Source organism: Panthera leo, chromosome C1 (assembly GCF_018350215.1).
Source record: "Panthera leo isolate Ple1 chromosome C1, P.leo_Ple1_pat1.1, whole genome shotgun sequence".
Taxonomy (NCBI): Eukaryota; Metazoa; Chordata; class Mammalia; order Carnivora; family Felidae; genus Panthera; species Panthera leo.
In genome coordinates, this window is record NC_056686.1 from 70130948 (window position 1) to 70157022 (window position 26075).

Below are 26075 nucleotides of genomic sequence, written 5' to 3' on the forward strand. Positions count from 1 at the left end.
TCAGGTCATGATTTCACAGTTAGTGAGTTCAAGCCCCGCATCACGCTGTGTGCTGACAGCTCCGAGCCTGGATCCTGCTTCAGATTGTGTGTCTCCCTCTCTCTCTCTGCCCGTCCTCCAGTTGTGCTCTCTCTCTCTCCTCTCTCAAAAATAAACTTAAAAAAATTTTTTTAAATCTTAAAACATCCTGTTTCTTTGCCTTTACTAACTCCCAACATGAGCGGGTTTCCTCTGCTCTATGTTCCAAATATATTCCAAAATGTTCCAGTTTTCTTCACCTCTTTCCCACCCTAATCAAAACTACCATCACTTCTTACTTCATCAACGTTAGTAGCCTTTCAACTGACCTTCTTCTATTCACTCTTGTCACACTACAATCTATTTTCCATATAGGAGTGTGAATTATTGTTCTTTTTTTTTTTAACGTTTATTTATTTTTGAGACAGAGAGAGACAGAGCATGAATGGGGGGAGGGGCAGAGAGAGAGGGAGGCACAGAATCAAAAGCAGGCTCCAGGCTCTGAGCCATCAGCCCAGAGCCCGACACGGGGCTCGAACTCACAGACTGCGAGATCGTGACCTGAGCTGAAGATGGCTGCTTAACCGACTGAGCCACCCAGGTGCCCCTTGAATTACCTTTCTTAAAAGGCATAGCAGCGTATCACTCCTCCGCTTAAAACTTCCAATGGCTTCCCACTGAACTTAAAATCAGAGTCCACACTATGGCCTAGATGGCCCTGTGTGAATAGCCCCTTCCTCTCCATCTTCATCTGTACCTCCCTCCTTGACTCATTCCAGGCCAGCCACTGGCCTTTCTCTGTTCCTTCAACACACCATCTTGTACCATTCCAGGACCTTTCAATGGAATGTTCTTTCATCGGCAGAGATATTTTACCACTGGGATGTCTCGTTCTTACAAGACTGCCGGGAACATAGTATGTGATCAGTATATACCTGTTTGATGGCTTGATTGATTGAGCCTTTTTTCAAGTCTGTAAGTCAAGATTTCATTCATCTAATCTATTAGATGAATTGTTCTTTAGATGAAATCTATCATTAAATTCTTTAGGGGAGCATTCTGTGTAAAGGAACTGTGAAGTGAAATTTTTTTTGAAGTGAATTTTTTTTAATGTCTAGAACAATTCCTAAATTATAATTATAAAATTACAACTTTGTCAGTTACAGTTATTTTGGTTATCAAATATATATGTATATTGATATATACATGTATTCACTGACTATATATATTTGATATATCAGGATGCTTTAATCTAGGGATCTAGGGATCTTGAAAAGGATCCAGGGATGCTTTAAAAAAAAGTAGGTGGCTCATTGAATACATAAAATTCATTATATTCTGAGGTAACTATGTCAAGTATAGAATTAGACCCAGGGTCTTAGATATAATTACTGTTTTTTCAAAACTAAATATTGAAAGGACAAGAGCAGCATCAGACCTCAAGGGTACAAAGACACAAGGCAACGCCTCCTTGTGGCATTAATATTCCTAACTTATGCCCGTCAATATTCCTGAGAGCAAGCTACAGAAACCAGGCAAATATTTACATGGAATTTTTTAAATCCACAAGCTTCTTCCTATAAAGACTTCTAAAAATAAACCTCTTAAAAATAAATGCCTCAGATGTATTTTAATTTTTAAAAATTTTCTGAATTTAAAATCACATACATGAAAATACCTTTCCGAAAAGCACAGAATTAATACATTTATTGTAGCCATGACCTTGTTTTTTTTTCTTTTTCTGCCCTCACCCTGGTAAATGACCCCCCAGAGGTTGACAAGTATCTAAAGATCCATAAAACATGAATGTAATAAGTATAATACATCATTTGTCACTGGCATTTTTAAGATTTGGCCTTATCGAGTTTTAACTGATATGTTTTGCAGGTACTCCTGCTGTTATATGGAAGCAATATAAGTTAGATATTTAGTTATTGCAATCTAAAGACACTGTGTTTTACTGAAGTATGAAAACCTTGAGAGGAAATAGTGTCCTTAAAATACTTAAGGTAAAACTTTAAGCCACAGAATCTAGCAAAAATTTTAAAGCTAATCACAATTCATGATTTGAAAGTACACACTTTATTGGTGAAATCTTCACACTTTCGTTTTTTTTATTCAGAGTTGCAAGTACACTTAATAGTACTAACATTTTCCTAAAGAAAATCTCCAGACATACCAGTTCTCTTAAAGTTAGATATGATGCAGCTTGATTATGTTGAAACAATATAAAAATTAAAAATCCACCACTTACACAATCTAAAACTCTTCCAGTTTTACTTAACTTCATTATACCCGTTGGAGAGAATAGATCCTGTTGAAAACCACTTCTGACAGGAAAAACAATGCCGATATTCAGAAACTCATAAACATGGATAAGTGAAGTCATAAAGAAGAAACATGTTGTGCATAGAAAATACCTGGAGATAAAAATATGATCCTTTACAGAATGCATCATCAACTGCCATACTCCTAACTAATCACTGCACTTGGTCTGTCAAGTTCAGAGGCAGGTAAAGTAATAGGTTCCTAAATAAAGCATGGACACGATGCCACCACTTATGGCCGTGGAAATGTATTTTTGTAAAGTGTGCTTATGTTGCTCTCTCTTGGTGAAATAGTAGTACTGTTCAAATTGAGTGTCACTGATTTTTTAAACTTTCTTAAAGGTTTTCTTGTTAAGGGGAACAGTCTTGTTTTGATACAGCATTTTCAGGGCCATTTGCACAAATTAAAGTGCTAATTGCTAACCTTAGAACGGTTAGAACCGCTTTAAATAATTCTGAGTTTCTAAATTGACATGAATTAAAAGCCAGTTAGAGCACACACTCAAACGTTTTCATTTATGGACTCACAGGAAATTTCATTTCATAATAAACAAAAGTAGCAAAGGGAATGGATAGGAGGATACTAACTATGAAAGAAACTCAGCACTGAAACCTAATTGACTGGAAGAAGGTAAATATAATTGCAGTCTTGTAAGTGCTCTACCGATTTAACATGTTTGCAGTAACAAACCATAATCCATTTGAAAAGAAAATTTAGTGGAGAGACATAAGTAGTAGCAGAAGGTACAAATGTTTAAAAAACAGAAAAGAAAAAAAACTTGGGTGATCACCAATTTTCAAATCAGAACCAGTGATTTAGTGGAGCCGATTGGTACCAGCTTGCAAGAGCTAACTGTGTTCACAACTTCCGAATTGCATGTTTAGTGACATAGCTTTGATAGTTGAAATCTGTCATGGCGGGAGTGTTTACACTGCAGAAATTGGCAAACACTATAAAATAGGGTTTTGTTTCTGTGTGTGTGTGTGTGTGTGTGTGTGTGTGTGTGTGTGTTTGGGGGAGCTTGTAATCAAACAGTTACCAGCATACTACTAGAAATGCCAAAATGTGAAAGAGCATGCCAAAAAAAAGAAAAAAAAAACAACCTTTCCCTTTGATCAATGATAATTGATACATAATTAGCAACTTTTCCGCATTGCAATGAATGAGAAGACTGAAAAAGGATCTCTCAGAAGAAATCATTACATGTTAACCATTGTATAAGTGAAGATATTACCAAATTTAGTGTAGTATCTGAAACAAAAGGGCATCTTTCCCCCTCTCTTTAAACCACTTATAAATCCAATGATTTATGGCATTTTGTTGTCAGAATAGAAACTATTCACCGTGACTATTTCTTCATGTTCTCTCCTCCAAAACAAGATTCTTTGCAGAGACGCACTTCCATCATATGTTTTTTCAAGTTTGTTTATTTTGAGAGAGAGAGAGAGAGAGAGAGAGAGAACACAAGAGCAGGGGAGGGGCAGAGAGAGAGGGAGAGAGAGTATCCCACTCTGTGGAAGCCAAGCCCCAGGTGGGCGGGCCTCTATCCCATGAACTGTGAGATCTTGACCAGCCTAAATCAAGTTCCCTACAGCAGTCAAATAGGGCTGGGTAAACTTTGGGAATTTTTAATTTCTCAAAAGACCACGCTCAACCAATATGAGAGAGTGTTCTGCACACTTTTGTTATTTTTAATACGAGACTGAATAAAGAGGATGTTCAATGGCATAAATTAAGGCATATACAATGTAAGCCAAAGTTTGTTTGACAAAGACTTGAAAATGATGTTCCATAAGCCAAGCCCTTTTTGTGTGCTCCTTGGGGTACACTCACCTTTGGGAGGCAAGACTCAAGATTCCTCAGTCTTCCTTTCCCTTAAAAGACTTACTCGTACATTTAACGAAATAAACTCAGGAAACCACTGTTTTGCTGTTTAAACCTCAGAGCAGAGCATCCTTTGTACAAGACAAGAAAACGCAACTTCTAAAGTATCACAGTGTTCTGCAGCTCACGTACGTCAAAGGCACTGAAATGAACTCTTCATGCACGGTCCAGCAGCTCGTGTTTGCATTAGGTCCAGTTCACTGTGTGGGGAGGATTCTCAAGGGAAGGTTTGATTGATTATTAGGCCAGTTTTGCCTTCCCCTTGGACCCACTTGAAGATGTTATACCTCAAGGTGACTATTTTATTGAAAAGAATATAATATTAATTAATTAATGATTACATATAAATAATGGCAAGAGACTAATTGAGGGATGGTTCAGTTAAATGGTTCCAACAATGTCACTAACAGTGACAGCACAGCTGAGCAATTGATAAATAGTACCAGACATCGAGGGCAGATATAGTGCCTTTTAAATTAATCTTTCCATGTATTTCTTCATGATGAAAACCAATAACAAAAGTGTATTTTAAAGACAAAAAAGATGTTAGAGAAAATATAATCGTTAAAGCAGCAAGACTTGTCTCTTTATCATTAAACCCTCGGAATGGAAAGATATCTAGTGATGTAAGATTGTTTCTAATATTATTGACAGAAGGACAGGAAGATCATCGTGTCAGTAACATAGAAAGAAAGAGCTATCACTGCAGAGAACAATCAATGGGAGTGCAATTTTCAATGTTACAAATCATTAACTTGAAGATATATGAGGATCAGTTTTAAATACAACATATAATCAGAATCTATTGTGAAACCATACAATAAAGATAACTTTTTAAAAACTGCACCAAATCACTAAGGTATTTATTTAATAAAATAAAAACCTGACTTCTGGTATAGTTATTCTGAAGGTTCCCTATAAAAAAAATGAACATAAGACTTCATCTCACTGATGTCTTCAGAAATGCACAAATCAATCTTCGTAACCACCCTATTTCTACTATCATTATTATCCCCATTTTACAGATTAGGAAAATGAGAAACAGGGTATTAAGGAACTTACTAAAGAGCAGACTGGTAGGAAGTGACGGGGCTGAGATTCAAATGCTGGCAGTTCACTTCCTGAATCCTGCCTCTTAGCTACCACAGTGCATACTTCTCATCATTTGGATTAAAGATAAAATTGTAGAGTGTCCAGAGTCCTTTCTGAAGAGAAAGTTTATCTTGAGCTGCTTTCGCCTCCTGAGAGTCTACAACATTAAACATCAATTCTGCTTTCTGCATTACTCATTACCCCTGCTGCTGTAAGGGCCATTCCATGTGGGAACCAGAGCTAGGTCCTCACGTTACCTAGAGGTGTTCCGTGCTAACAGCAATAGAACATTTTAGGCAATTCCTTACAAATAATTACCTTTTGTTGTAATTATTTGTTTAGGTGACTTTTTCCTGTACTAGAATTTGAGCTCATGGAAAGTGAGGGCGTTATCTTATTAATAATAATTTGTTTCTCTGGTATTTAGCATGGTCCCTGACACAGAGCTGATACTTAATACGTGTTTGTCAAAATGAAATTACATGCCATAGCCAAGGTAAGCAGCCTTGAAGGAAACAACCTTTAGCCTGCATATTAAACACACAATCATTTTTTAGACCAAATAAGATTTTTTTTTTCACAACAACGAAAACATGTTTAGACAATTCCTTGATTGTTCTCCTTCATTCCTCACACAAAATAGATCAAAAAGTCTGAGGCATTATTCCTCAGAAACCCCTCTTAAATCTGATCTCCACCCCACTTAAGTTTAGGCCCTTGTCCTAACCTATGTGCCCTGCAGTCACAGTGTCCTACTTTCCTGCCTCCAAGGCCTGTGTTCCTTCCTCTCCACAAGGCCAACATAGGCAACACCATAACATGCAGATCCCATCTCCTCATTACTTGATATAAAAAATGTCCATTGATTCCATTGTATAAAGGGTAAAACCCAAACTCTGAAGAGTGGCATCTAAGGCTTTCGTGATTTGGCCCCAACCTACCTCTCTTCTTCCATCAACACCCCAACATCACACTAAGCTTCTCTGTTGCCTCAGTCATTCAGGCCATCTCACCTCTGACATCCCCCTGTGTCTGGAGTCCTTTTTTTTTTTTTTTTTTTTTTTTTTTTGGCTCTGTATGTTGAAATCCTGCTCACATATCAAGGCCAACCCAACTCAACCCAACTCAATTGCTCCCTTGTGACACTGACACCAGTTCTCCCACAAAGCATACTCATTACTTCTGCTATACTCCCACATATCCTCTCGTATCTCCATTGTACTACGTGTCTTCATTAGTATTATATAATAGTGATTCTGTAACTCCCCACCAAGAATATGAGTTCTTTTTATCTCAGAGCACAGTTCAGTGGTGTTTGGCAGATAGGAGGCCTAGTTTTGTTTGTGGTGCTCATCAGGCCCTGTTGAACAAAACCAGGAATAGCCAATAAAAATCTTTCATTTATTGATTTTTCTCTACACCTTCTTGTTTCAGAAGAGGCATGTGTGTGGTAATTCTATAATGTTTATAACTACCATTTCCTAAGAACAAACATGACTAATTCTTTACCGATTGGTCAATTCGCCCTTCAATTCAGTATTTACTCAGAGATCTCAACGGTTAGAGAAACCTTTTGGGAAATGAACAACTACACTGCCCCTTGTCTGAAACTGGCATACTATAAAAGAAAGAACAAAGCAGAGAGCAAGGCTGGAAAATGTGCAGTGGGAGACCCTGAAGGATGCCCCAGATGCCAGATTGGCTTTAGGAGCCCGCAGTCCTAAAATATATCAACAGAATTGTGTTTCATGTGGCAATAAAAATAACAACAAACATTTATTGGGAGGTCCGTGCCAGGCTCAGAACTCTACATAGAACATTCCAATAATTCCCCATAAAACTGCAGAGAAAGCCCTACTCTACCATGAAGAAACTGAGGCCCAGAATCATTGAAACCCAGGTCGTCTGGCGTCTGAGGTCACTCTTTTACTCAGCATCTTATTTAATTGGGAATAACAAAATCTAAGGGTTTTGGTTTTGTTTTGTCTAAAATTCTTCGCTGTGTAAATACCTTACTTTGTGATTTTGAAAGTGAATTTAGTGGGTCCGCAAAAGGTTTTTATTGAAGGAATGAAGAGGATTACCACCCAGTAACAAGTTTCCTTAGTCCCATTCTTGGAGAACCTGAAGCCCAATGATAGCCCTCCGGATTTAGAATCATAGAGTCTTCAGATCATCAGTGAGACATTTTTTTATATACAATGAGGAATTTACAGTAGTTTGCTACCGACACTAGTGCTTCCTATTTTCCTCACAACAAGACTCTCATGTAGACAAAGTTGCTATTATTTTTAGGAAATGAACTCTCTCCCACCCAGGAAGTTCACAGCAAAACCAGGGTTGAAACTTATGTCATCTGCTTCCTATTCAGTGTGTTTTCTATTATGTAGGAAAAGTAAATTTAAAACGTAGATGAGAAATAATAAACTACGGAAGACAGTAAAGACTCCAGTCTTTGTAAGGTGCTTAATTTCATTTTCCCAAAGCCCTGGGATTACTTGGCAAGGTGTTATGGTGCTATGGAGTCTTTCAGAAATCTGTAACCCCCATTTAATAATTACGCACCTAGGTCAGATCTGCAAACTGCTGTGGAAATTTTTAGCAAATGCAGGGCGAAGCAAGGTCTAGAAGTGGCCTCTCATGGTTTTTCCAGGGCATATAGTCTCAAGAGGTTCCAAGAAGCCACAGAACTTTACAGAGAAGTTGTGACCATTTACCTGCTATCCAGAGAAATAGGACACTAGGACTGTAAGCCAAATTGCTAAAAAAAAAATATTCATCCAAAGTACAAATAATAATGCAGAAGTGGGATCTGCCTTTACTCTTCCCATACATGTATGATAAGTATTCAATGTTTTAGTTAAAACAACCAAAGTAGGCAATGATTACCATTCTTCAAGTGAGGGCACCATGGCAATGCATCACATGGGAAACGTGGAACTGAATGAGATGAAATGGAGAAACGTAGACATGGTCAGAAAAAACAAATTCCAAAGCAAATTATAAGTAATCTTTGGCTGAGAAACCTGAGGCTAAAATATAAAATCAAGCTAATTTCTGAGGAATCTACTTATCCTTTATTTGTACTAAATGTTTTATGACAAGTCTATTGCTTCAGTTTGGGAAGAATCAAAAAAATGTAGAACATTTACTGAATAAATACCAATTTGAGCTAAAATGATATTAGGTTTTGATGATCTACCTATTTTTAGCCTAAGGACTAAATGATTTTCTGACTTCACATTTTCATCATTTTAATGAAAATGAAGTTATATGCTGAAATGGTATTTTCTTAGATTGTAGTAAGGTTTATATATTCTAGATTTTTCACATATGCTGTGCTATACATTTTTCCCCTAAATCAAATATATTACACACATGTAGATATATTTTTACTCCTAACAGAATACTGCAGGCTTGAAAATGAATTTTATTATGTTCCTTGACCTTTTTAAAGTTATTTATTCTAATGCTAGCAACAGTCTATCTATAATATAACAGAGCTTGGCTAAATTTATATCGCTTTGAATCATCCTTGCAAGTTTTTGTCATAACAGTGTCAATTTAGTACTTAAAAGGTTTATGTCTACTTGCACCTGTTCTTAGGACAAGAATTGGAGTTTGCTTTTTCTTACTGTATGTTTTTATTACTATATCAAATACTGAAGACCCGCTTGCTGTAAAGATATGAAAATGGCATCATTTCCTTACAACAGTCAAGACACTACTTTCTAGGTCAAAATTTCAACATTTTTGATAACTACGTAAGACAGTTCAGTTTAGATCAGTCTTAGTACCACTCAATATACAACTCTGTAGACACACGGAATAGTCATAGATTTACTACATTTTTAGGAGGGAGATTAATTTGGCAATATTTCACATAGGACCAAACAGAACTGAATGTGATGAAAATTCTTAAGGCTTCCAAAGTGTCTAACATACTGCTTAAAGAAAACCTAGATATGGGGAAAATTTGGTTCAATAAATCTTGCCTCTCACAAATAATCCAACACACTTTTAATCAATTCCAGCTTTGAGGGAAATTTGGTGTAAACCAAGAGGCCTTTTTTGTTTGCATAAGAAGATGCTTTCAAATGGCTAGTGCTTCTAGATAGACTGTGTGTTACGTACAAAGCTCTTATCTGCTGATGGGTGACAAGAGAATCTCATTAGAGACAAACTTTTATCATGTTAGACCCAAGAAATCATTAATATCTTTTTCTAAAAGCTCGGACCTCATTCTGACTACATTCTTAAGCATTTTATATCACTTTGCATATCACAATTGTGTTGCAAATGTCTAATACAGCTCAGGTTTACCATTAAGGTAATTTACCTGTGACCATCATTCTTGGATCAAGCCATCCCTGTTGAAACCCTGCTTCAAAGATTCCTCCGGAAATGACCAAAACTTTCTCAACTGACAGGTTCAAGTAAATTCCTGCACTAGATTTATCAGTGTTCATAATTATACCACCAGTGCATATTTGATAAATGATTAAGTAAATACCTTGATTACTTTATTAATAAATGAATGGTTTAGTTTTTTGTTTTCCAAAGTTTGGTCAACAGAAGATTAGTGCTGGGAAATGAATTTCAATGAAAGGTACCATAGTAAAATTAGTTTAGAAACTGATGTACGTTCTCATCTCTTGCTGAAAACTCTCAACATATCTTAAGATACTAAGGACTCAGGTCCTGAAAGCAGAGAAACACAACCCAAATTTTACACCCAATGTTTTACAAACCTACAGGATCATGGTGATAGGCATTGTTGTCACCATATTCTATACATACATGAATAATCATGAAGGGATAACTCTCTCCAAATTAATTTAAAGATCTATTATCTTCCTCTCTGCAAAATAGCTGTGTTATTTTAGTTTTACGGCACTGTATGAAGTTTTCTACACTTGAAATTATTTCAGGATTTATTTTATAATTTAAAAAGATGTCTAGTCATTTAATTGAATTTATACATATATCTTACAAATTATTTGATAAAATAAGGAGATACCAAACTACCCACACTAGCCTCATCTTTACCTGTCACTGAAAAAAAAAGTCAAAAAATTAACTTTTAAGGCATTCATGGAATACTTTAACATTATAAAAATAATTTATAATTTTTAAAACCATTTTTAAGTCAATATTTATACCATGTTATCGTCAATTCCAAAAACGAAGGCATTCATGCATTCAAGTTCCTATCATGTGACAGGATTTTTAACCGAAGTGCTTCCTTTCTTTAAAGGAAAAATATTCTAAACTTCTTTCTGTATAATCACCTTAAAGAACAATGGTATGAATGGCGATGAGACTAGGATATGCTTCTTACTGAGGCTTAGTATGATGTTTTAACGATGACAAAATGATAAAGTCTTAAGAAAAATAAACTTCATAACTAAGATGCTAATATAATTCTATTCAGATTAGTAATACTTTGTTATAAGGAATGATACTAGAGACATATGAAAATATCATTTCTAAATTTTAGAAAGGTTTGCCTTTCAGCTAACTAGGAAAAGAACTGACACCAATTTTGTTTACTCGACCTGACTTTAATAGAAGGTAAAGTTATCCCCATAGTGCTATTGCTGTCTACACAGCAGAAGAAAATTACTGTGAAAATATATTTCATCACCTGAAAGCTTAATTGACCATTCTCCTCCACTACTAAAAACACGGTGTGTATGTGTAAAACAGAAATAACCATTTGATGACATGTTGTAGCTTTCTTATGTTAAACATTTTTTATTATAGTAATTGAAATAACTTCACCATACAGATATCACATGCTAAAGCATGACAATGCAATAGTAATTGCACATTGTGTTGACATTTCAAGCATATTTTCTGTAACAACATTTGCATTCATACACAGGTAGTAAAGCACATGGGGGATAATTTGAGTCATGATTCATGGTAGCAAAATGTATTGCTTTCAAGCTATTCTTGAAACCCAGAATCTTCAGCAAATCTATTAATATTCGATATTGTAGCGTGTACAGTATTAACTGGATGAACCAACCAGTTCAGGACCAAGAACTGCCATTGTTAGCCTTTGAAAGAGAAATAAGAGCATTATCTGATTACTTTTGTAAAGTAAGCCTTCTTACTTATTTAAAAAATATTAGTCTGTTGAATAATGATTTTACCAACAGTTTTCAAGTTAGTAGGGATGGATAAAATAAAAGTTTTATGTAGCCCTTCTTAGATAATACCGCCCAGTTAATACAAAATGTGTTACCCGAATCATTTTCCTTCAATATACCATACACCCATTTATGACATGGCGAAAAATCACCAAAAAAGGGCAACAATCTCAAAGAGTGCAATAAGTTTTAATATACTACTTTTTGGTTGCAAGGTTATTCTTTGTATCCATACATCTTGGTTCAAATGGTCTAGACAATCAATGCTTTCTAGGCATAGAAACATGGTTCTTAAAAATAGCAGATGAATAGAACTTGATCTAAACACATTTTATCTAAGTTTTACTGTTGCCGAGGCAAAAATACACCACCATAAAATACAAGGAAAATCAATATTTAAGAGGCAGCAGATATCTTTTCTTGACCTTCTCCAAGCAAAGGTCAAAACTTCAAAAGGAGCTTAAAGTGAAGAAGATGAGAAGCAAAGAAAAAAGGAAGAAATAAAAAGCAGTGTAAGAAATAAAATTTTCATCATGAATATATTTCCAATTTTTAATTTATTTGTAAGTACTATTAACCCAAAATATTTAGATAACTAATTCAGAACTTGAAAACATAAATTTCTCAATTTAAAGAGCAAAGCCAATTTTCAAAAATTAAGTCACAGCAACACAACTATTTGAAGTTACACTTTTTATTGCTTAGCCCTTAAAACTAGGTAAGCTAAGATTTGAAATGTAAATTATCATTACAGAAAAGAAAAGGAAGGTATTTTCTGTCACTCTTCTTGAGGTATTTGCTATTATTTTTAAAGAATACCCTTTTAAAAATGAATCAGTGCTTTACAGAAACCTAGAAATAATAGAGTTTATGCAACTATCAATTTTTGTTACACTGAAAAGGTCAAATAATGTGTATGTTTAGATTTAAAAAGAATTTTACATAATGGTTTTGACATGCTAAAGACAAAAGCACTTGGATTAATTTATATTACAATGTAAAATTTCAAGTTAGATAACTTCCAACTTGAAATTCTATAATCATATGCTTTCCAAATTAAAAAGAGAATTAGAATGAAATCCTTGATGTCTAAAAGCCACTATCATCTAGTTGTTTGTAAATACTACATGAAAAGAAAATTGAGTGTTTTTTTGTTTGTTTTTGTCTGAGTTTGGCTCATTTTAGTTTTAGGGAGGAGAAATTAGTAGGCAATTTTTGTGTAGTTAGACCTAATTTAGACATATGGAAAAAATATGTATAAGTCTTTGCATCTGGCAGAGGTTATTTCCATATTTGATCCTGTTATAGCTTCATTTTCATACACACAAGGTAAATGAAATGCTAGTAAAATAAAATTTGTTGCTAATAAAAATAAATAAAAATATGAATCACAATAGTTGGATTACATAAAGCAAATGCTAATTAATTACAATGCTTGATAATTAAAGTGAAAACAAATCTGTAATCTCATACCATATTCATAGATGATGATTTAAAATAAAGATTGCTTTTTATATAATTCTGGAAATCATTGCAATCATATACGGTTCTGGAAAGCATTCTGATCTTAGATTAACAGAATGAGTAGAGATATGTTTTCTCTAACAGAATGAAAATACACTTTCAACTTAAGTAACCCAAATTCCCTATTAAAAACTCCTGTGAATATTGAATAACTTCTGGAGTTTTTCAAATAAAGTTATTTTCTCTCCTGGAAAAGAGAGAGAGAGAATCAGACCCGTACTATCACTTATATTAATATGTTTTAACCCTATGAATAAAAAATTTATAATAAAAACTAAGGAATATTTTATACCTCTAAAACATTTCCGTGGCCTCTAGAGACTTTCATGGTTTACTAGTGTATCTTCTCTTCTTAGTTTCTCATTAGGGAATAAGCACTATAGCAACCATAGTCCACAGCATACCAGGTAGCATATATAAATAATGAGCACATGGCTTTTATTCACAACTTTATCACATCAAACTAGATCAGTATAAATATGCAAATGTGAGCAATAAAATTCTGGTGTTCAAAAAAAGCCAGCTCTAAGTAGCTAGAGAAGTGAAATTTGTTCATTGAGTAGTTTCACACATTTTAACTTATTTTTGGTTTTTAAATTGTGTGTGTGTGTGTGTGTGTGTGTGTGTGTGTGTGTGTTTTCTAGGGGGAGAGGGTTCATCCCCATGTTAAACATTCTTCTTTTTTGTTTTAAATAAAAATTTTAGTCTTCTTTCACTAAGGACAGAAGTTCCAAAGCACCCACTCTAGCATAAGAAATAACCATTTTGATTTAAATTAATGCAAGTGAGTGACCAACAAACTGGGTTGATATCATATACCAGACACTTGAAATTATGTCTCATTCATGGAGAAATCATGAATTTAAAAGAAAGATGATTTAAAAAAATACTTCATGAAAAGACCCACTTGCTGATCACTCTTAAAATGATTTTGTAATATCCCAATTTTTACATTATTAATTCTAAGAAATCTGCAATGAATTTAGTAATTCACAAAGCGGAGTCACAAATACTCAGAGTTAAAATGTAACTTCCTTTATCCTGACATCCTCATCCTCTTTTTCCACAAAGATAATAACAAATTCTTCTTTGGGATGCATCTAGCAAGGAAAAGTATCTATTGGAATATGGATGTTAGGTAGTCATAAAGAATCAAGTAGCGATAATTTAAGGAAAAACCTATTTTAGCCTATCACAGCCTCAGAATATGGCTCTAAAAGCAAAATGTATCTAACTTACAACTTCAGGTTGCTAATTCTCCAATTTGTAAATTAAAACAGGACAGTTTGCCTCTCTTAAGTTCTCCTGCTTTGGGGCCATTTCTTGATTTACTGAAAACAGTTTCTAGGATAGTAAAAGGTAAAACTTTCCTACATTTTGCCAATAATTAGCATCTGTGAGAAAATAAGACTGTTGGGAGAAGTTTAAACAAACTTCTAAAAGATGAATATCACAATTTCTAAGGACTTCCATGTCAATGATACTGCTGTGTTGATATTTTTATGGAAAACTGAATGCTCACCCATCGTTTTTAAAACTGTAAGCAAGAAAAGGAAGTAAACTGCTAAGAAATTCATGCAGAATAACTTTACACATGAAGAAAACTTCACACTCTATTTTGATTTTTGAAAATTCTCAAGGGTACATCCATGACTAATAATATTTAGTAATCCAAATCTTCCATTTGCAATAATTTAGATTATTTTCTATGGTACACTGTGAAACTCTTTATTAGACTTTGCAATGTTAGTTGGTCTCAACATTGAGAGACTTGTAAGTGTGACACATTACCCTATAACTCCAAAATGAGTTTGAAATGTCAACTCTTCTACTTCTGAAGAACAGAAGAAATTGTATTTAACCATATGTACCCATTGGAGATATACTTTCCAAATAAAAGTGAGTGATATGAGATACAAAAATCAGATGGAAAGATTTTGTTATTACCGTCATTTTCTGTTCCTTTATGTGACTCCCAATGAAACATAAAAAATGAAAGCTAGTTTATGTTTTGTTTACTTTAACCCACTGGATTGTCTTCTATTTTAGATCATTATATGATCTTACTAGATCCTTACTGAAAATGTACATCATCACAAGTAGCTAAATTTTCATATGGAGAAATAAAAATGTTGGGAATTTCAGGCTGGGATTTTTATAGTAGTTTGCAGTGTGCTGTAGTAATGATAAACCCGTTTTATATTTAATCCTATCATCAAGCAACACCAGGCTTCTAGCTTTTTCATTTTAAATGGCTACTATATATAAGAGAATTAATAAGGTATTATACTATTAATGCTTTTTCAAGTCAAAAGATGTGTTGTCTAGAAAATAATTTAACACTGAAATGGGATCTTCAAGATCAATTCTGTTTTATATATTCTGCAGCAAAAATAACATTTCTAGTAGGAACGTATTAATTATAAACCTAGCAAATTCTAGACATTCACATATTTGTGTAAACAATTTTAGCATGGTTTATTACATTTCCAGAAAGGTTAAGTCTTATATCCAGTTTTCTGCTAATTCTTCTTTCATATATTATAATAAATATATATGTATTATTTGAGTGCACATGTGTATATATTTTCACACATATATGTCATATATACATAAAACAGCACTTAATGGTCACTTTCTTTGCATGTTTAAATTGGAGGGAAAAAATGAATTGCTATTATGCATAATCCATGGTGATCTTCCTTTCTGTTTCACAAATGGCCATATCGGGACGTAAACAAAACATTGGAGCGAGTCATTCCAGGTGAACTGTATTTCAAGGTGTAGGTTGGTGTTCTCATGAAGAATTGTGTACTTCCTGGTAATAAATACCTGTAAATGACAGGTAAAAAGTTATACTTTCACAAACAAGTTAATATGAACATGTCTCACTAAAGTGTTCTTGGTTAATACTTTATATATCCTACATGAAAAACAATACTATAACAACAATGCATTCAACATAAAAAATGCCCTCTCCCAGACTGAGGTGGGGAGGTGGAAAGGTGCTCAAAAAGCCTTACCTAAAGAGCTGCCTATAGATGCAATATATGACGATCTCAGTGTCCTAAGACATCCCATAGAGGGCCATTATACTCACATGCTAGGAAACTATTTGCATGGCTCATATTAATTTGGAATTCATTGTTAATCTCTATAAATAATGTGTGAGACCAGTCAAATATTTCTTAAAAGTATGTGATATGAGAATTTAGCTAGCCACATTACTAATAATTGTTTGTTTCAAGGATGTCAGAACCACTAGTTATAATTTAAAAACATTTCATCAATATATTAGGACTAAGGTAATCTAAGAGAAAAATTAAAGATTAAAATTCATAACTATAAAATTTATATTCCTAGACCACATAGTTCTTACGGTAACAGAACACCAAAAACAATCATGATTACAGGTTACATGCAATCCTTGCAGCCAAACGTATTTGAAAATACGTGAATTATCCAGATTTTAGAACAATATAATGTATATACTATATATGATATAATATCTCCATGGGGGCTTGGGGAAGCATCCTGAAATCAATCATTAATATTTCTGTATTTAAATGTATGCATACTTACAATAAACAGGATGAAAACAATAAATAACTTCATGTCAATTCAGGTCAGGTCAGATTTGCCAATAAAAAGGTTACTCTTCCTTTTTAGTTTTCAGAGATTTGAGAATAAGGAATTGTAAACAAGAATGTGCACCTGTATAATTTGTTTCTCTCTGGAAAAACTTTGATTAGCATTAGGCCACTACAATCTATATATCTAGGGAAAAATGGAAATCCACAAGGAAATCCACATGAGCAAATGCACATAAACATAGCTACTAAAAGTATAAGTCTTGGTAATGATGAGAAGGACATGGTATAAAGTCAGGACAAAGACATCTATGAGGAATTTCCAAAACTATAGTCAGCAATAGAAGGAGGTTTGAAATTTTTGAAAAAATAAACAATGGTAGAGCATCAACTCATTTATTTTTTTCACTTGACTTTAGAACAGCAACGGTATCACACTTCCAGAGATACACAAAGAAACTGACAGCCAAGAGTACAATTAGCTACCTATTCTACATTAAATAATGTTGATAATTACTATACCTCTATGTCAACAGAAAATTACACTTATAGTTGTATTATATGAATTTTATAGAAGAATATGAATTCATTATGATCAAGTTGCATACAGCATTCAAATTAAAATGGAAGAATTCTCTATAATATTCATAAACATCACTTTATCATGAATTATCTAATAATATCCTCTAAATCTATTACCTAGTACCACAAACTATAAATAATTGCTCAAATCATTAAGTTAATAGAGCAGTAAAATAATACAACAAACCAAATTAAATCAAAATTGCACAATGGGTGATGAATAATGAAACAATTGATTTCTCACATCACAGATTATATAAATTATTTTCTTAATATCACTTGGGTAATTTATATGGATTAATTATTATGTCAAGAGTTAGTGGAATCATGATGATTAATCTGATGTCTTCTGTCATGAAAAGACTCCTTTCCTATCTAAGGCAGAGGTGCAAAAGAAAATAAGGTGTTTGACCAAAACCCACTACTTTATATTGGTTGAGAGTTATTCTTCTACTGAAAATGCATCCTGATTATATTGATAATTTTCAGAGTAAACAATAACTTCTACCAACTTCCTTTTGAAGAATTTCTGAGCAATAGTTACTACTGACATTACAATAACATCCACATATCTGTTTGAGTTAAAGATCTCCATTCCGCAGATGAAAAAAATAAAATAAAATAAGAACACGAAGTCCAGGGGTAGCTATACTATTTTATTTAACCTATGTAACATTTAGTGTTTTCTGTGTGCTCACCACTATTCCAATTGCTTTGCAAATATTAACTCATTTACTTCTCAGAACAATTCTATACAGTAGATATTATTGTATGCTTCATTTTACACATGAATACACTAAAGCATATGGGGGTCAAATGTCTTGCACGCAGTTACACAGCCAGTAAATGGCAGAGCTCAGATTCAAATCCATGTGCACCAACTCCAGAATCAGTGCTCCTAGCTACTGTATTATATGGCCATTTCTCTGTGTGAATCTCAATTTTAAAACCAATGGATACAATGATTATACTCAGTTTTTCAAAACTGAAGTGTAAAATAACCTAGAAAGTAGAAAAAAATTATACATCCACAAACCTAAACTTTTTAATAGAGGCAGAAAAAGCTAAAATGAAACTTTTTCTGAGGAAAAAAGTTCAGTATGAACTAAAAAAAGCATATGAAATTACATTGAAAGAAACACTTTGTTTCCCTAAAGCAAGTGCTGTGGGATATTTTAAAGCATAACAGGGAAACACAATGGATTATATGCCTTAAAATCTCCATTAATATCTCTTGGGAGATTCCACACTAGCTGAACATCAAAGATTATTTTTGAAATGTTCTTTGCAATGATATTAAATAATACAATTTGATCATTTTTAGCAAGAAGAAGATCTCTGGGAAGTACATTTATAGCCTATATATATCTATCTAAAGATTTTGTGTTAAAGCACCAAAAAAATGTGAAAAGTTTAGTTCTACCTTTACTCTAGCTTACTCTTGATGTACAAAAATAGCTAATTTGTAGATACCAAGGAAAAATACCTCACACTTATACCCTCACTTCTCATCTCTGAGGCTAGGTGTGCACAACCTCACATATCCATCACATAGACATAAAACATGCATTTGTCTAATTTCTACTTGACGTAGAATTGGGTGGCCTGTCAATGCCAACTTATTGCTGACCACGGAGGATCTCTGGAATGTGAGCATTACAAGACTGGTAGGGAATTAGCCTTGAAAACTTAAACTACACCCACCTTCCAAGATTGTCCTAGAGTAAGATCAGGGCCCCTGAGACCCCAAAATAAACTCAGCTTCCCAGTTTGGGGAACAAAGGTAAATGAAGCTCATCATAATATTTTTCCTGTATTTAATTTTTTTTTCTATTGTGGTAAAAGATATATAACATGGAACTTACTAGTTTTATCATTTTTAAGTGTACAAATCAGTGCATTAAATACATTCACAATGGTTGTGTAACCATCACTGCGATATAGTTCCAAATGTTTTCATCCCAAACAGAAACTCCTTGCCCTTAAACACGAAATCCCCATTTCCTCCTCCTCCCATTCCCTGGTAACCTCTATTCTACTGTCTCTATGAATTTGTCTAGATATTTTCTAGATACCTTATATAAGTGAAATCATACTATACTTGTCCTTTTGTGTCTGGCTTATTTAATTAGCATGCTTTCAAGGTTTGTCCATGTTGTAGCATGAGTCACAATTTTATTCTTTTATATAGACTATTTGAATAATATTCCATTGTATGTATATATCACATGGTGTTATCCATTCATCTGTTGGTGGACACCTAAGTTGTTTCCACCTTTTGGCTATTGTGAATAATGTTGTTATAAATATTGCTGCACAAGCATCTGTTTGTGTACTTGTTTTCAATTCTTTTGGGTTTATACTGAGGAGTGAAATTGCTGGGTCATACAGCAATTCTATATTTAACTTTCTGGTCAATTACCAATTGTTTTCCATAGCAGCCACATCACTTCACATTCTGAGATAGCAATGCATGAGGGTTCCAGCTTCTAAATATCCTCACCAACACTTATTATTTTGCATTTTGGGGATAACAGCCATCCTAATGAGTGTGGATTGTCCCATTGTTTTAACTTTGATTTGGGGTACGGGGTGGGGGAAGCTCTAGTCCCACTTCTGCCATTGTTAGCAATGTGGATTTAGATAAGCTATTTGACCTCCAAGAGCCTCAGTTTTCAGTTTTCTCTTCTGAAGAGTCCAATAGATTCGCCATGCCTGTTTAATACAGTATAGAGCCAAAGAAATAGTGCACAAGGGTGAAATATTATTTATGTGTTATGAAATCAGCCTCACTAGGCAAGACTACCCCTGTTCTGAGATAGATGTTTCAAGCTATCTTGGCCTAGGGCCATAATGGTACCATGTCTTTAACTCAATTGTATAGTACACATTTGAAAATGTATAAAACATAAACGTCTAGCTTAATGAATATTATAAAGTGATTACTTGTAAAACTGATACCCAGGTTAAATAACTGAATATTCCTAACAGTCCAGAACCCTATACTATAGCACCCGCCCTCCTTTCCAGTATCTTCCCCATTTTTTTTATAGACTGTTCTGATTTTTCTTAGAAGTTTGTAAGATTTTTCTAAAAATCTTACACAGGTTATGCAGGCTGCAAATACCTTCTTCCATTCAGTGGCTTGTTTTTTAACCCTCTTAGGACATATTCTAATGAACACATATTCTTAATTTTAATGTAGCAAAATTCATTTTTTCATTTATGATGTGCACTTTTGGTCTTATTTTTTATAATCTTTGCATACCTCAAAGTCATGAAAATATTTTACTATATTATCTGCGTAATCTTTGGTTTTGCCTTTCACATCTGTATAGTCAATTCACTGGAAATGATTTTTGTACATGGTATCAGTAAGTTCAAGTTTCCTTTTTTTATTACTATTTAGAAACCTAATTGCCTCCACACTATTTTTTAAAACAAATTTCTTTTTTCCCATCTGTCATAAATCAAATGCACCTCCCTTTCTCATAAATCAAGTCTCTATATATGCCTGGGTCTACTTATGACTTTCTGAATGCTTCTGTCAGTCTATTTATCTATTTGGCAATATTACACTATTAAATTAAATTACTTTAACTTATTAAAAGTCTTAGTACACTATAGTTAATAAACCCTACCATTTTATTTTTCTATTCCAAGAGTGTCCTAACTATTCTTGGCCCTTTGCTTTTCTATGTAAATGTTAGAATAAGCTTTGGTCAAATACTGTGCCCCCCCAAAAAAAATAATTTGTTGGAATTTATACTATGATTACACTGAATTTAGAGATGTTCAGATCTATGTGAGATGTGACATTTGATGATATTGATTCCAATGATGAACAAGGTATATCTTTCCAGAGTTTACATTTTCCTCCCTAAAAGTCTTACACATTTTTGTTACATTTATTCCTAAGTATTAACTATTCTTTGATGCTACTGAAAATAATATCGTATCTAAAATTTCATATTTGAGCTGTTTATATAGAAAAAATACAATTGATTTTCTTGACCTTGATTTCATTAAAACTATTAAATTTACTTTATAATTTATCTGTAGATTTATTTAAATTTCTATGAACATAATCATATCCACTAGCATTGAGTTTTACTTTAGTGCCTTTTATTTCTTTTTCTTGCCTCATTGAACCAGCTAGGACCTCTAGTACAGTAATAAATAGAAGTGGTAATAACAGGCAATCTTGTCTTGTTCCTAATCTCATAAGGAAATCCTTCAACATTTCATCATTAGGCATGTTGGTTGTAGGTTTTTTGTAGTTATTCTTCATTAAATTAAAGAATTTCCCTTTTGTTTCTAGTTTGCATTTTTTAAAAAAACATGTACCCTGAATTCTATCAAGTGATGTATATGTATCTTTTAAAATGATCTTTTATCCTATAAAAATTACATTGACCACTTTTTACTGTTATTGCACCCTTAAATGGAAGCAATAAACAGAAGTTGGTCATGATACATTATCCAATTTAAAGTTTCTGGGTTCATTTTGCTAATATTTCATTTAAGACTTTTGCATCTACATTGGAATAAGATTGAGCTGTTACTATCCTTTGCCATAATGTCCTGGTTAGGTTTTAGTATCAAATGTATGGCGGCCTCATAAAACAAGTTGGAGAATGTTCCCTCCTTGTCTGTTCTCTAGATGGGCTTAATAGAATTGGATAGTGAAAACCTATGAATCTAGAGTGACCTTTGAGAGGGTTTTTAATTACTGATTCAATTTCTTAAATAGTCAAGACTATTTAATAATTTCTATATAAGACTTCCTAACAAGAAGTTGTGTCACTTTTGGTAATACATACGTCTTTTTCCAGGAATTTGTTAACCTAATCTCAATTACCAAATTTATTGGCATGAAATTGTTTCTGTTTTCTTACAAAATTTTCAATGTTTGTAGGATCTGTAGTAATGTCTCCATTTTTGTTCTTGATGTTAACTATTTCTGTCTCTTGTATTCTTGATCAGTCTCACAAGTTGTTTATCAATTTTACTAGTCTTTTCAAAAACACATTTTTGGCCAAGTTAATCTTTATTGTTTGTTTCATTATTGTTAATTTCTGCTCTCTCCTTTCTCTGTATTCTTTGGGTTTATCTTAATGTCATTTTGTCATTTTTCAAAATGGTTACTGATATCATTAAATTTGTGCCTTCCTCTTGCCTAATGACAATTTATATAAATTGTCTATAAATATGCTTATAATAATGATTTTTTATATACTGCAATTTTTATTATAGTATTTTTGTTATAAATCCATTCAAAATATTTTCTTATGACCATTAAGATCTTTGATCTTCTTTGATTCATCAGTTACTTAGAAGTATAATTTTTTTATCTTTCCAAAGTATGGATATTCCAATTATAATTTTTGCTATTATTTTCTAGTTTAATGGCATGGGGTCTGAAAAAAAACTCTGTATGAGTTAAGTCTTGTGAAATTTGTTGAAATATGTTTTCTTATTCCACTATATGATTGATTTTTGTAAAAATTCCTGGTGTGCTTGGTATTTTATATTCTGAGATTATTAGATTCACTTCTGTATATGACAGTTAAGTCATATATATGACAGTTAAGTCTGTTATATTGTTAAGATGTTCTATATCTTTAATTTATATATATATAGATAGATCTGCATCTATGGTTGTAGATCTATTTTTCCTTGTAATTCTGTTAACTTCTGCTTTGCAAAACATCTGGATGACTGTTACTCCTAGGAATCTAGGGTGTTTACCAATATTCCCATCTTTGGCAGACCTCGAACTGCTACTTTTTTCCCTTAGGCCATGAGTCTATCAAAAGTACTACTCAGTACTGGGGCACCTGGATGGCTCAACTGGTTAAGTGTCTGACTTTGGCTCAGGTCATGATCTCACAGTTTGTGAGTTCGAGCCCTGCATCAGGCTCTCTGCTCTCAGCTCAAAGCCTGCTTCAGATCCTCTGTCCTCCCACCTCTCTGCCCTTCCCTCACTCTCTCTCTCTCTTAAAAATAAACATTAAAAAAAAAAAGTACTACTCAATACTAACAAGCACTCATTATGTACCCAATTAACTCTCCAATGTCTTCAAGCAAGGTATCGGTATTTTGTCTAGCTTTTCTAGTTCGTATTAAAAGGAAGATTTGTCCAAAAACCTAGTGCTCATTACCGAAGGCAGAAGTTTGAACTCAAAATGTTTTGAACTAAAAATGTTTTTAGCCATGAAACACCTTGTGAAATGAGTTTATATGAAAGCTCAGTATATGAAATATAGAAACACATTTTAATTCTAGTATCCTGGAGATAGAGAGAGATAGAAAATATATACATATATATGTGTGTGTGTGTATTTATATATATATATATAAAATAGATATATATATGAAGAAAATAGAGATAACATATATATGTGTATGTTATCTCTATTATGTTATCTCTATTTTCTTCTCTTTTAATTTTATAGATAAATGAACTAAATTTATATCTCCTCATAAAGTATTTAGGTATACCCCATACATTATTTATATTAAGTATATATTAAATTATAAATATTAATTTATACTTTACTAGGTAACTTAATAAATGAAATTTATCTATGCATTAATAAATGTAAGTTAAGTGACTTCTACATATAAAGTAAAATGCTATAGGTTCTTAATTGACAAGGGAAAGAAGATACAGCTAGTTGTCACCTGTTTTTAAATTAATGTGACACTGACTTGGGTTTTAATAGCTAGATATTAGGAAGACAGGTTCATTTCTCTTCCCTCCTTGTGTTTCCAAGTAGAAGAATTTCCACCAAATTTCTGGCCTTTTCCCAGAAGTGAGTTATCTGATTTTCAGGTTTAAAGTTTATTTATTTTGAGAGAGAGAGAGAGGGAGGGGTTGAGAGAGGGAGAAACAGAGAATCCCAAGCAGGCTCTGCACTGTCAGCACAAAGCTCGATGTGGGGCTCAATCTCACAAATTGTGAGATCATGACCTGAGCTGAAATCAAGAGTTGGACGCCTAATTGACTGAGCCACCCAGGGGTCCCTGATTTTCAGGTTTAAAAGAAGGAACCAGGTATGCTTGGCCTGGCCCCCTTCTCTTGTTGGATTAGTCTATCTGCAGAAAGGGTGCATCCTTATTTGTTCTTTAGCCAACACCAACAGAACTAGACTTTATGGGTTAGTGTGGAAGGTTTGGGTTGATCCAGCTCTGCTTATGACCGGATCAGTACATTTAATTCTCAAAGTCAATTTTAGAGAACTCACTTGGCTCAAATCTATACCATGTCCTTTAATGTAGCTTTACTCAGTAACAAAGCCACATTCTGATGATCATCTGTTTGATTCCTACATTTCTCTCTCAAATGGTTCTGAACTTGGGCAGAAATAGAGGGTGTGTGTACTAATATCCATCCCCCAAATATAACCATACTTGGGTTATAGTGAGCATTTATCAGAAGTCCAGAACTCAAGGTTCCAGAGTCAAGAATATCTCTTCTGACCACCAAAAGGGGGAGAAAATAAAAAGGCCTGAACCAACTGCAAGGTGTAACTTCTTCCTCCAGAATGACCTCATCCTATTTTTGGCTGTCTACAAAAGTTATAAGATCCCTCAACAGAAAATGGTTACAAAATCTGTAATTGCAAGTGTGACATTAAAGATTTTGAAACCATGCTTCCTAGACTGGAACTTAAGATTTTTCTGATCATCCTTCCAGGGTATCACTCTTTAAAATGAAGCCTCTTCATTTATATACTGTAATATTTCAATGATGACCATCATTCTTTCAAACCATATGAAAATACTAATGAAAGTAATATAAGTTGTAGTTCAATAATTTGCTTCAAACCATTAAACTGTAGAATATTGTTTTGATATTCACATATTTCAAATATTAATGGCTAGCTTTATCTTTACCATTGTTCTGATCAAGCAGCTTCTAAAGGTAATGCAACAGTCAGAATCCAATACAAAGATTAAAAATACATATTTCAATACTTTTTGTTAAATATATTCCAAGCCATTCTGCTGTTGTAAGTCAGTTTATAGAAAGTTAGCTTTAATATACTCTCTGTGATTTTTATAATAAACAGATTAATTTCTAGGTATTTCAAAAAGAAAATCCAAGCTATGGTGGTTCTATTTTCCTCATTGCCTATTCAACTGTTAGTTGAATACTATCATCTTTTGACTATCACTTAGTTTTTCAAAGTCATGGTTTATTCTCTTCTTTTTTTCTTTTTTTCTTTCTTTCTTTCTTTCTTTCTTTCTTTCTTTCTTTCTTTTTAACGTTTTATTTATTTTTGAGACAGGGAGAGACAGAGCATGAACAGGGGAGGGTCAGAGAGAGGGAGACACAGAATCTGAAATAGGCTCCAGGCTCTGAGCTGTCAGCACAGAGCCCGACGTGGGGCTCGAACTCACGGACCGCGAGATCATGACCTGAGCCGAAGTTGGCCGCTTAACCGACTGAGCCACCCAGGCACCCCTGGTTTATTCTCTTCTATCTTGAATAGTACTTCAATGTATATATACTAAAAATGAAGTCGCATATCCATCTTTAATTCTTTTAAAAAAAAATTTTTTTTTTAACGTTTATTTATTTTTGGGACAGAGAGAGACAGAGCATGAATGGGGGAGGGGCAGAGAGAGAGGGAGACACAGAATCGGAAGCAGGCTCCAGGCTCTGAGCCATCAGCCCAGAGCCTGACGTGGGGCTCGAACTCACGGACTGTGAGATCGTGACCTGAGCTGAAGTCGGATGTTTAACCGACTGAGCCACCCAGGCGCCCCATCCATCTTTAATTCTAATGGGAACTATGATTGTACAGAAAAATGCTAAAATGTACTTCTTTTTTACTCTGTATTTTTGCAGCTTAAAAACAATATTATTTTTTATGATTTGGAAAACTAC

At 33.7% G+C, this 26075-nt stretch overlaps 1 protein-coding gene across 1 annotated transcript in view; it reads right to left on the minus strand.

Annotated features, from left to right (window-relative positions):
• Nucleotides 1-12018: 12018 nt before the first annotated feature.
• TTLL7 (tubulin tyrosine ligase like 7) overlaps nucleotides 12019-26075 on the minus strand; it is a 142093-nt gene continuing 128036 nt past the window's right edge. Inside the window, exon 21 of the mRNA XM_042952397.1 lies at nucleotides 12019-15836. Coding sequence (XP_042808331.1) covers nucleotides 15716-15836 — 121 coding nt within the window. The 3' untranslated portion in view covers nucleotides 12019-15715. The remainder of the gene's footprint in view (nucleotides 15837-26075) is intronic.